The sequence below is a fragment of the Cyprinodon variegatus genome, unplaced genomic scaffold (assembly GCF_000732505.1).
Source record: "Cyprinodon variegatus isolate N-32 unplaced genomic scaffold, C_variegatus-1.0 Scaffold165, whole genome shotgun sequence".
In the NCBI taxonomy this organism is placed as follows: Eukaryota; Metazoa; Chordata; class Actinopteri; order Cyprinodontiformes; family Cyprinodontidae; genus Cyprinodon; species Cyprinodon variegatus.
Window position 1 is genome coordinate 286,546 of NW_015150618.1, and position 12,155 is coordinate 298,700.

The 12,155-nt window shown below is 37.7% G+C and overlaps 1 protein-coding gene across 4 annotated transcripts in view; it reads left to right on the top strand.

Moving 5' to 3' along the window:
* clstn1 (calsyntenin 1) overlaps positions 1–9,193 on the top strand; it is a 38,189-nt gene extending 28,996 nt beyond the window's left edge. For all 4 annotated transcript variants that reach the window (XM_015378143.1, XM_015378146.1, XM_015378145.1 and 1 more), the window contains 7 exons: positions 131–279; positions 1,210–1,454; positions 2,614–2,784; positions 2,982–3,127; positions 3,226–3,358; positions 4,996–5,180; positions 8,170–9,193. In XM_015378143.1, the coding sequence (XP_015233629.1) occupies positions 131–279; positions 1,210–1,454; positions 2,614–2,784; positions 2,982–3,127; positions 3,226–3,358; positions 4,996–5,180; positions 8,170–8,364 (1,224 nt within the window). In that variant the 3' untranslated portion in view covers positions 8,365–9,193. The remainder of the gene's footprint in view (positions 1–130; positions 280–1,209; positions 1,455–2,613; positions 2,785–2,981; positions 3,128–3,225; positions 3,359–4,995; positions 5,181–8,169) is intronic.
* Positions 9,194–12,155: the final 2,962 nt, after the last annotated feature.

Genomic DNA, 12,155 nt, shown 5'->3' on the forward strand with positions numbered 1-12,155 from the left:
GAATCATCTTAATTGCTGCAATGAATTAGCTTCCAGATGATATTCAGTTTTATGCTTGAAGCTCTGTCAAGATGAATATGTAACATTTTTGGGGAATCAGACAAACCTTTACTTCATGTCCTTCTCTTAGGTTGACTTCAACCCCAACCAGTCCTCTCTGACTGTGGAAGGCGATGACATCGGTGCCTTTGACAAAGTCATGCAGCACATCTCATACTTAAACTCCCGCCAGTTCCCAACCCCTGGCATCAGGCACCTCCGCATTTCCACCACTGTCAAGTAAGTGACCGAAGATTAATTTCATTTAAGCCAAATCTTATTCCATTGAGCACTGACAGTAAAAAAGGGTTTTGTGGTTTTTTGTATATTTATGTGTGTGAGGAACTCCTTGGTCTGATTTCATACCGAATATGTTCTGAGTCTGAATTCTTGTCTTGCCCATCAGATCTTTAGAAATGTTTGTGTATTTTTTATTTATTTTCATCTGCAAAAAATATATTCTAAATATAAATAGGCATGAATGTATTGCCAGTTTTAAATGTTTATGATATTTAAAGCTGTTTTTTTTATACTTTTTTATAAAAATTATTTTACATCTGTGATTTAATAATAATTGCACTTTATTGATCTCACATTGGAGAAATTGACCTCTGCATTTAATCCATCCCCTTGGGGAGCAGTGGGTTGCTATTTTGTGGGGCCTGGGGAGCAGTGCGGGGTTAAGGGTCTTGCTCAGGGGCCCTGAGTGCAGGCTGTGGGGATCGAATCTTCTCAGAGCACAAGCGCACTGCTCTACTAGGCTAACACTCCCCAACAAAACTATTTTAATAAAAAATTTTGTTGTTAATTTAGTTTTGGGGGAAAAAATTGCTTCATTAGAGTAGAGTTTTAGTGCAAAACCTGAAGACCCATTTTTTGTATCATTTGTTAGCCTTTGACACCGATTTGAGGAGCAACCTTCAAATCAGAGGGTTTTTTTTCTTTTTTGTTATTGAGTTTCTTCAGCTGCAGCTTCTATATAACCAACAGAATATTTACCCAAGGGAATCTAAAATATCTCCACTAATCACTCTCATCATCCAGAAAGATTTTTCATCATGTGATCTTAGCAGTCCCGTGATGGGACACATGTATATATCCAATTAGAGACCAGGGAAACTTTTAATCAAGGCCTTTACTGATTTTACCTTGGTTTTCAATCCTCTCCAGGTGTTTAAATGAGGATGCCTGCGTGGCAGTGCCAGATGCTGAAGGTTACGTGATGGTGCTGCAGCCCGAGGAGCCAAAGATCAGCTTGAGTGGGATCGACCACTTTGCTCGCAGCGCTGCTGAATTTGAGAGCCAAGAAGGAGTGACTCTTTTCCCCGAGCTTCGCATTGTAAGCACCATCACCCGTGAAATGGAGGTGGATGCAGAGTCTGAGGGTGCAGAAGGCACTGATGATGACCCCACAGGTAAGATGATGCAGCTGTAGGAATGTATGTTTCACCATAATGCTAGTGTCTCTAGATTTTTTTATCATATGGACTGAATGTCTTGATTTGATCTGTAATATCTATTTTAGGATGTAATATAGTCTTGAAATCTTTAGTGGCTGAATGGACCTGTAGGAGCGTTTTTTTGTTGTAGATATACTGTAGCTGTTATTGTTAATGATTTATCCTGGAGGATGAGGGGAGTTGCACAGACACATTAAGACAAATGGAGACATGAAGGAAATAAGTTGTTTATTTCTGGGTGTGGTGAGTGACCCGCCTTGCCATCTGTTGGATTTCTACTTGTATTAAGAAGAGGAAGGACAATAGACATGCCCCAAAGCCGACACAGATACGCTGAGAAACAGTGTGCTGTTGTGAGCTGCACGCCATATGGGACAAAAAGGGCTTAGCAAGATCAGTTGCTCTTACCTGCTTTATTCTGACCCACCTCTCATAGCCTGACAGCAAACAAGGTCACTGTAAATGTGAAGAATCATATGATTTTAAACACCAGAGATTTTATTCAATGTAAAAAAAAAAAAAAAAAGGAAGGGAACAAGAAAAAAACTATATATGATTTTAAGCTTTTTAAGCATGCTTTTTAGAAGTAAACAACCAGCATTTACTTTCTATGCATTTAAATCTGTGGGATATTTGATTTGAAATCCAGCTAAAAACCATTCATCACAGGTTGGTAAAAGGTTTTGGCATCAATGCTTAGAGGAACAGTGTACGCACAGCAGGAGCAGCATTGGCAGAAAAATAACACAAATACTACTAAAACACTGCAGTAATAATGGCATGCTACACTAGGCAGATCCTCAGTATGCCTTAATGAAGATATTCTTACCCTGACATTAGACATGCATAAGGTCAGGTATTTCAAAGCAGTAAACTTGACCTGTATAACCACTGAACTTTCATCCTGCATGCGATATTAATTCACACATTTAGCAATTAAAGCAAAGCTTTCTTACTTGGTTATTAATGTCGGTTTCACCTATTTTCACCTAAGAGAAAAACAACTTTATTTAACTTTTCAACTTTATCAACTCAATTTTTTTAAATGAAGTGTAGCAACAGTATGGTAATGTAATGTAATGTTTTTTTGTTCTTGTACTGCTGTCCCTTTCAGTTCAAGAGACAGTTGTATCAGAGGAGATCATGCACAACTTAGACTCATGTGAAGTTTCTGTGGTTGGTGATGAGTTGGACGGCGAGCACGAGAGCCTGGAGGTGGACGTTTCACAGCTGCAGCAGCGCGCCTTGGAGATGAGCTCTTCTAACCTGGGACTCATCATAACTGGTACACAGCGCAGCACTCGTCCAGTAGCTGAAAAGTTATAAACACAATAGTGGTTATATATAGCATGTGAAATGTTACAGCAAATGCTCCACTTTTTCTGGAGTTTTTTGTAGATATAGGCGAACAGAGTTACATGTTGGAACTCCTACTGCTTCTGCTGATGCTTTTTTTCACAGAAGCTCCTCTGTGTTTTCCAGGTGTGAACACGATGGCCAACTACGAGCAGGTCCTGCACCTTATCCGCTACAAGAACTGGCACACCGAAGCTCTCTTTGACAGGAAATTCAAACTGGTCTGCTCTGAGCTAAATGGTCGCTATATTAGCAATGAGTTCAAGGTGGAGGTAGGATACACCTTTTTAACAGCATCACTTTTTACACATCTCAAAATAGCTGGTTTAAAATAAGGACAGGTTACAAACGAGGCTTCCCTTCTCTTCAGGTGAATGTGATTCACACAGCTCCTGTGGAGCACGCCAACAACGCCATGGTGCAGCCCAACTTCATCAACCCTGTTCACCATGCATCTGTGGATCTCTCTGGTCACAACTTGGTCAATGCTCACCAGGCTTCAGGTACTAAAATACCAGTGTGAAATGTGCTTAATAGATAAAAGCATGCTAATGGGTCATGTTTTTGGTCTTAAGCCTTATTTTCAGGGGATTAGTTTAAGCAGGAGACCCCATTTGATTTCAGTCACTCCCTTCCCCCAACTCACATTTTAATTGCTATCTCTGTATACACTGCCGTTATTGCACTAAATGAGGTCAAGATTCACCATGGAAATATATGGAAGCGTTTATGCTGTAGCACAGCTATAAACTAAAAATCAATGATTAACTGTTATTTTCTTCTCCTCAAACCAGTTATCCTTAGAGATTCTGTTTGTTATCTGTTTCTGATAGGAAACAACACAAACCTCCTGACCCTTTCTGCAGAAATATGATGCACATATTAAATTCATGAATTGCTGATATTCTGAGGCAAAGCAAACAAATGATGATAAAATATGATTAATAGCATGCATTTCAGTTAGAAAAAGGCTAAATAAACTAAGTTATAAGGGTGAAAACTGCTTTCCCATTACCACTCTATTTTGAAAGATATGGCAGTAAGAAAATCATTTGAACTTCCCCCCATTATGTGACAGTATGGTTCCAAACTTAGGTATTTATAGGCATTTATGAATAATGCATAATTGTGTAGCGAAAGGAACATGCAAGGAGCAAAACAAACACTGCACACTGAAGCAAATAGATTAATAGTGGTTGAATCATGCTTTTGGATGCCTTTCTTAGACATTAACAGAGAATTGGGTCAAATAAGAGCGATTTTGCAGAGAAAATTGAAAAAAATGTTGCAAAGCTATTTGAGAGATAAACCAGAAGACCTTCAGCTTAAAGCACAGTGAGAGTTGGTTCTCACAAAGAATCACCTCATGTGGACTTATTATGAGATTTTTGCAGATCATCTTATAAAAACATGTATAATTCCACATTGAATTCATATTGACGTTTATGGTTGTTAGCTGAATGCTTTGTAGTGCATTTGGAAAGGTTAAAAATCTAATTTCACAGTTCAAGATTATAGAAAACCTTGATGAATACATCATAAAAGGTCCTCAAAATTACATTTTTCTTTTTGTTTTAAAAAGATATGACATATTGTACAAAACTACTTAAGCTTATAGACTTCTACATTACTTATTTCAACTTGCAGATCATGTTGACGTCTGATCTGTTTACTCGAAGCTCTAGAAAGTGATCTGGTCTGTTATATAGCAGGTGTCACTGCAGATGGATTACAGTGGTTTTAGCGAAAGTGGAACATGAAATATAAGCAGTTTTCCTTTCTTTTACTGTCATTTTCTGGCACTGGTTTAGGGATTAAATCTCAGCTCAGTCTTTGACATCTGCAAAGGTCATGTTCTGTGCTCCACCTTTTGTTCTGGCCTGTCATCGTTACGCTGACAGATAGAATAGGGACCCTATGTGGATGACATGACGGGAAGTAGAACAGTTTGTTGGGAAAATCTATTTTAAGAAAACACACCTTGAGCTTCTGAATATATTCATGTGCAGCTCTGACTCACCGTGTTGCTGCTGTTGTCCTTCAAAGGTTCTTGCACCTTCCTGCTTAAAACTGGAATAACTGTATCAATTTCTAGAGGCTCGACTGAACATGTTGTTCTCTGATTCTTGCTTCCTCACAGTGGTTCCCAGCGCCGCCACCATTGTGATTGTGGTGTGTGTAAGCTTCCTGGTGTTCATGATAATCCTGGGCGTGTTCCGCATCCGAGCCGCACACCAGCGCTCCATGAGAGACCAGGAGAGCGGCAAGGAGAACGAGATGGACTGGGATGACTCAGCCCTCACCATCACAGTTAACCCAATGGAGGTAAAACATTAGACAATAAAAGTGCTGCAAAGAGAAATAAGGAAGAAGGTTCAGCTGCAGCTGGCGAGGCTGTAGACCTGCTTAGCTATTCTGTGTGATGCTGAGACTGTGTCCTAGTTTTTATCTAAGCCATAATAATTGACAGTCCTGTGGGGACTAGAGGGGGCATTGTTGCTGAGAGCTGAAGTCGTGTTGCATCTGAAAGAGGGAAAAGAAAGAATCAGGATGTTTTATGACCATTTATCTCTTTTTTTTTTCAGCCAAGAGATACAGATTTGTTGAAAAATGAATCCAAGTAATTGTGCTGGGACTATAAATATAATGTATAAATAAAATGGCATCACATAGCAAGCTAAAAGGCCATTGGCTGATTTGAATAAATAAATAAAAATGTTAATGATAATGATCTTTTTCAAATCGTTTCTGTCTAAAAAAAATATTTTTGGAAAAAACATGAATAAACTTTAAACTTTCTGAAGCATTAGTGAAAAACATTGTATTTAATATGATGTTTCTTTTACTGCATCTATATTCCTGTTTGTTTGTTTTTGGTTTAGTCTGGAAATAGGCAAAAGCGACTTTATTTATATTGAATTATATTGTCATGTTTCAGTAACATGGACAACTTATAGTCCAAGTAGGAGAGAAAATAAAGAAAAAGATAAATATCAAAGGCAATAAAAATGAATAATTAGAGTGATAAAAAGGTTCTTTGAAGATTTCTCCCCATCTAAAGATAGACGTATAGTAAGAGATAAAACCATTAATAAAAACAAAAAATTATATTAATAAAAATATTGTAATAAAATGATTCATGATAAAGTAATTATGCAGATAATCCAAATTTGACTAAAAACTTGAATGAATAAAGTTTAAAAAGCAGAATCAACAGACACTCACTGTTTTCTATGTGTTTGATCCAGGTTAGTGGAGAATAAAAACTAAAAGCTGCTTCTTTATGTTTGGTTCTGGGTATGCAGGGTAGACTTGAACCAGAAGACCTGCGGTGAACCAATTATCACCTCACAGGCTTTTAAGTTGGATTTCATCAAGAGCATAAATAGAGCTGTGGTTTACAAGAACACAGAAATATCAAGAAAATCAGCAATAAAAAAAGACATTTTAAACAAAAAAATGTTGGTAAGTGAGGGAAAATACGAGGAAGGAGCATCAAGGTTGTGTAAACAGTGTGTTATGATCACAGGTATTAAACTTTTCATTTGAAACATTCGCATGAGTGAAGTGGAGCAAAACAGAGTTTGAATTTCTTTGTTTAAAAGAAAAAAATCTCATGTAAAAATCTTGATACCCTCAAATATATTCCAGTACGACCGAGTCTCTTCAAAAAGCAGGATTGGTCATTAAAGCCTATTTTGTAAAGTGTAAAAGAGAATTCCAAAAAAGTAAAAAAAAAAAAAAAAAAATCCAATCGACTTTGTTTCCAAGTTTGAAGACATTTTGCTGAAATGCCCATGACCTGGATGACTGAGAATCTTCACAAGCATCAAAAAGAGAGAAAAAAAAAACACAGCTGAAAGAAAAGCTGCAAGAAGTCTGACTGCTGGGGCAGAAGGACACCAACCAGAGAGATGGAGCTACAGTGGATCAAAGCATATCCATGTGTTAGAACGGCCTAGTCAAAGTCTGACTTTTATCTAGTTTTCATCTATTTCATCTGTGTAAAGGGTTGAACTCTGCAATTATGGACCAGATGATGCTGGAGCTCAACTCATCCAGTTAAAGTCACATAAAGGATTATCTATGATACCTTCTTGGATGCAGGATGAGTTGGAAGGAGATCTGCTGCTTAGATAGAAAGCTCTAGAGACAAAAATGAGGAGGGAAGCATCCCTGACTTGAATGATGAGAGAATAGGAAATATGGAACCACAGGAAGCTCGTGGGGGCTCCTCTTTGTGGATTTATGACAGAACTGTTTTGTGAAAGAGGCTAGAAAAGATGTAATCATATTAACAGAAGCAGAGAACCTCAACAGAGACAGAAGACAAACAGCTCATCACAAAAGGACTTGGAGTTATAGACGCTCTGAACCAGGAAACACAGGAAACAAGAAGTCAGAGAACGCAGGACGCTTACCAAAATAAATCATGAGATGACACCATAGATTAGAAACTCTGGCACTAAAGGCTACAATTATAAAAGGCTTGTTAATTAACCATTTAAGAGCATTCACAAATTTATGCCCGTTTCATTAAATCTCAATGTGGGTAGAGCATTTAGAGACATGCTTTCATCGCAGCAAAATGTTCTACATTATATAGAACTATAGACAAATATACTTCACACTTTTCAGACTTTTAGCCATAAACCCGTGAAAGTCTCACCACACAATTATACATTAATTTGTGCTGATCCATCCCATAATAACCGAAGAACCTAAATCCAGGTTTTTGCTCTTTTTGTATTTAGATGAATAGAAATCTCCTAAACTGGATGAAACTGTTATATATGAATAATATATGTAATTTGTGATTTTTTTCCCAAAAAAACAAAATATTGACTTTTTTCAAGCACATCTATTATAAATTAAATCCAGCTTTAAAGCCTGTGAATTCTTAATCTATTACAAAATGTGACAAGCATTGATGGTCTATCAATGGTAATATGGATGAAATGTTTGAGATGCACTGGGTGTAAAATAACCCCGTTAATAGTCAGGAAAAAGGTAAATTGTTCACTGAAAGCTGTAAATAAAGGCTGTGCCAGCAATAATTCAAAAAAACATCTGTTTTCTTCACAGATTTGTCATTTCTCCGCCTCTAAACTCTCAAAAATAGCTTTCAGCCCAACTCTGTGTTTAGTATGGATGATAGCTGGAGGATGATAAAAATTAGAGATGGAAAATAACCAGCATCAAAGATAATTGGATCACCGTAGACAAGGCACATTCATCTTAAAAGAAAACATATCATATTCTGCTTGTTTGTATCTATAACGACAACCTGCTTTTCTTGCATCCTGCGATGCAGACTTACGAGGACCAGCACAGCAGCGAGGAGGAGGAGGAAGAAGAGGAGGAGAGCGAGGATGGGGAGGAGGAGGACGACATCACGAGCGCTGAGTCAGAGAGCAGCGAGGACGAGGAGGGCGGGGAGCCAGAAGACCAGCAGGGGACCAGCAGACAGCAGCAGCTGGAGTGGGACGACTCCACTCTCACCTACTGAGAAACACCAAGCCCCGCACATACTCTGACACACCGACACACACATAAAACCAGGCCACAGTCACCGCTTTACGCACCCCTCCATGCAGCTTCATGTCTAGGAGCCATAAAATACAAAAACAACAAAAAAAAAATGAAAAATGTCCTTCAGCGTATATGGTCAAGGCTTTCCTGTTGTTATCTTCGTGGTGGTACTCAGTGTAGTGTAGTCATCACCAGGTTGCTGATTTAACTTTTCATTTTTTTTATTTATTCTAATTTTAATTCCCTTGAAAACTTGGCCGACATTTCTTCTGGAGTTTGTGAAGAAGCCAGCCCTGCACTTTCTGTTCTCAGTCAGGCTTTCATGCAGAGATTCATTTAGATTTCCTGATGTATATCCTTTGGCTAATGCTTTTAGGGTCGCTTGCTGACTTCAGTTTTCTTGGATTGTGGTCCACAGTGAAGCAATTTTACTCTCTTTTTTTAATTGTCCTTGTTTAGTGCATGAGGAAACTTGGGAAGTCTTACTTGTAGAGAAACAAATTGCTTTTTAAAGATTTTTTTTTTCGTTGTTGTTGTAAATATAAAAACGATGTAATTAGTTGATGTGTTAGTGAAAGCCCGCTCAGCAGGGTCCAATATCTTAAAGAAAAACTACAAAAAAACCAACAAAAAAAGACGCAGTACGTAATGTAGAATATCTGTGTCTGCACAGGCTGTAGCATGTCGCTGAATTTCTGCTGAAGCCGTTCCACCGTGCTTTTCCAAAAGTCTGCCTCGTCATGAGAAGCCCAGGACTGTTACGCAGAGGTTTCCATGACAGAGGGGGGTCCGTTTTGTCCTTTTTTAAAAAAAAAAAAAAGAAATATTTCTGCAGAGTGAAATGGATTCTTTTGCTTTTCTCTTTAACAGTTTTAGCTCAGTCACTATCAAGGACCAAAAGTGGCCGCAATCCGATAAATAATTTGTCAAATTCATAATTTATATTCAACTGTTCTTACCAACAGGAAGACTAATATACATAAAAAATTGAATAATTTACTGAGTACTGAATTACATATGAATTATTTGAAAATGCATAATTTCTTGAAATCATATAGATGTTTTATTTATTTTCTTTCAGATTTCCTGCCATTATGAAGCAGCTTGTCCTTAAATTGACCCAAACAGCTGATTGATGAGCCTGCACCACAGTTTTACTAAAAGATAAAGTAAAAGTCAGACAATACTTACTTTTGCAATCAGTTTTTTAATATTAGTAGTAGTTAGTGGTAATGTATTTATCATTTTAATTTTATGTATTAGTTTGTTTTGAAAACAATTTCCCAAAAAAAAGAATATGGATTGCTTTAAAGCATTTCATAAACAAGTATGTTTTTTTTTTAACACATAATATATTTAAATTTGAATTACCAATCTCCACATTTAATGAACTTTTTCTATCATTAAATGATTTAAATGGTTACCACTAAAAATCATTATTTATCCAATACTATTGAAATAATCAAACAAATATTTATCAAATTCCGTCTTTATTGAATTGTGTCATTTTCGGTCCTTGGTACGCACGCGCTTTGCTGCGATGCTCGACTCCTGGCGTCCACATTTCCCAGTTCAGCTTGATGTTGCACAGGAGGAACCTTTTATTGGTCATTTTTAGTTCCACTATTCTTGCTACATACGGTACTTTCCAAACTGCCAGAAAGCACGGCAGGAGGATTTTAAATACAGGTACTGAACTTCCTGCTTGTGGATTTGGACGAGCAGGGCAGCTTTAAACTGCTTTCTTTCTATCCACCGAGGTTTACTTAGCAAAGTGAATTCCTGCTTTGTGGCATGGCTGTTTATTCATAAAATTGGCATTCATTTTTAACTTGTACTCCTGCTCCAAAAGCGTCACAAATTTACTGTATTTTAGCAGGAAAACATTTTAAAAATAACCGCTTTCTTCTTTTGTTTCTCAGTAGACCATTAGGTTTTTATTGTACGTGGAACCATACTGGTAGAGTTGTTCCGACATATTTGTTTACATTTGGTAAACTTGTTTTCCTGCTGGAGGTAGTATAAAGCTTATACGATCGATTGGGAAAATGTGCCCAGCCTGTCTCCTCTCAGACGCTGTTGTCCATCACTGTTGTGTGTGTATGTATATATATATATATAAATATTTGTCTTACAAAACCAGATGATGACAAACCTCTGCTCTTTAGTGCGAGCATGCTAAAAGCTGCATTCGCTTCTACCAGATTTGGGGCATTGCATGGTGCAGGAGCGGCATTTACAAACAAGCATTAGAGGCTGGATTTTTTTTTTGGGAGGTTATTTATTTTTTCATATTTTGCATGAGATTCTCTTCACAGAGGCCAAATCTAATTTTCCTTATGGGGACAAAGCTTCTTTTGAAGGGTTGTTTCTTTTTCTTTTTTTTTTTAAATCTTCGTTTAATTGTTCAACAACCAGTCTCCCTTTCCTGATGACATTTAAAGCACGGGGCCAGGTCTGAGCCAGCTGAGATGGGAGTGCCTTTTCGCCAATCATTGCAGAATTAGCAGGTCTAACAGAAAAAAAAGACACTTCTCCACGCTCTTTTATTTGTGGCATTTTTTTTTGTTTTTGTTTGACGCTAGATTTCTTACAAAGCTGAGATTTTTTTTTCCAGCTTGTAGTGATCGTAGTCCAACGCTAGTTTTATTGAAAGTACAAACATTCTACATAGATGTCATGTGTCCTTGTTGATGTGTAGAGAAAGTAGATCCATATTGTATCTTCTATAGATATTGTACTGAATCCACCTTTAAATGATGTACAGTACATAAAGAAATTGCTTTGGCAGCGTAACTAATAACTGAGCTGACGGTGTACAGTAGGTGATTGTTCTTTTTCTATTGCTTGACTTGTTAAGAAGTGATTCTAAAGGGCAGCATGAAATTCACACAATGACAGTAAATCCTTATGTTAAACATTAAAGTCTGGTTTCAAGGTCAGTAATGTTCTTACATACGTCTCCACAATGACTCCAACCTCCTTAATCTGAGTCACCTCTACCATAACATGCAGCCAGGCCGTTACACCAATAGGAAGCAACTCTGCATGAGCCGCACGTTTGTGAATGTTCTATGAGGGGTAGAGACGGAGACTGTGACGCACTACTGATTCCCAAGATTGTCCGTTTCACACATTCATCACACTCCAGATCATAAGATTTTTTTTCTTTTTGTTGTTTCATTTTTCGAATGTTGCTCAAATGGACGAACGGGTCTGCAGAAATGTGGGATGCCTTCTTTGTGCTTGTTGGAGCTGCTCTCTTTCCTACAGGTCAGAAGGCGGATTGTAGTGAAGTTGATGGCTGCTCTTAAACACAATAAAGGACGAACTGATGGAATATAAACAGCCTCTCTTTTTTTTTTTTTTTCTTCTGAGTTCTGATTTTCTGGGGAGGAATGAGAACACGCCCCGTGTGTTAGTACTGCACACCTGAAACAAGTGTGCCCCCTAGTGTTCAGTAGAAAATCCTGAGGAATTTTTCAAGGTGGATAAAGCAAAAGAAGCTCAATGCTGTTAGCTTTGCTTAGAAATAAAGGTTTCCAAATGAAATTGAAAGAGACGTTAATCCAGTAAAGGAGGCTGATTTCATAATAATGAATGTGTATGAAACTGATATTCAAAGGAAATATCGATACCGCCAACACCAACGCCGTTGAGTTTATTGAAATGTCAGTAAGGAGCGAATAAGGGTTAAGAAACATGAACCAAACTCCTAGGATTCCTTCTAAAAAATAATAAAGCACGATCAATAAGCGAGTCATCAGA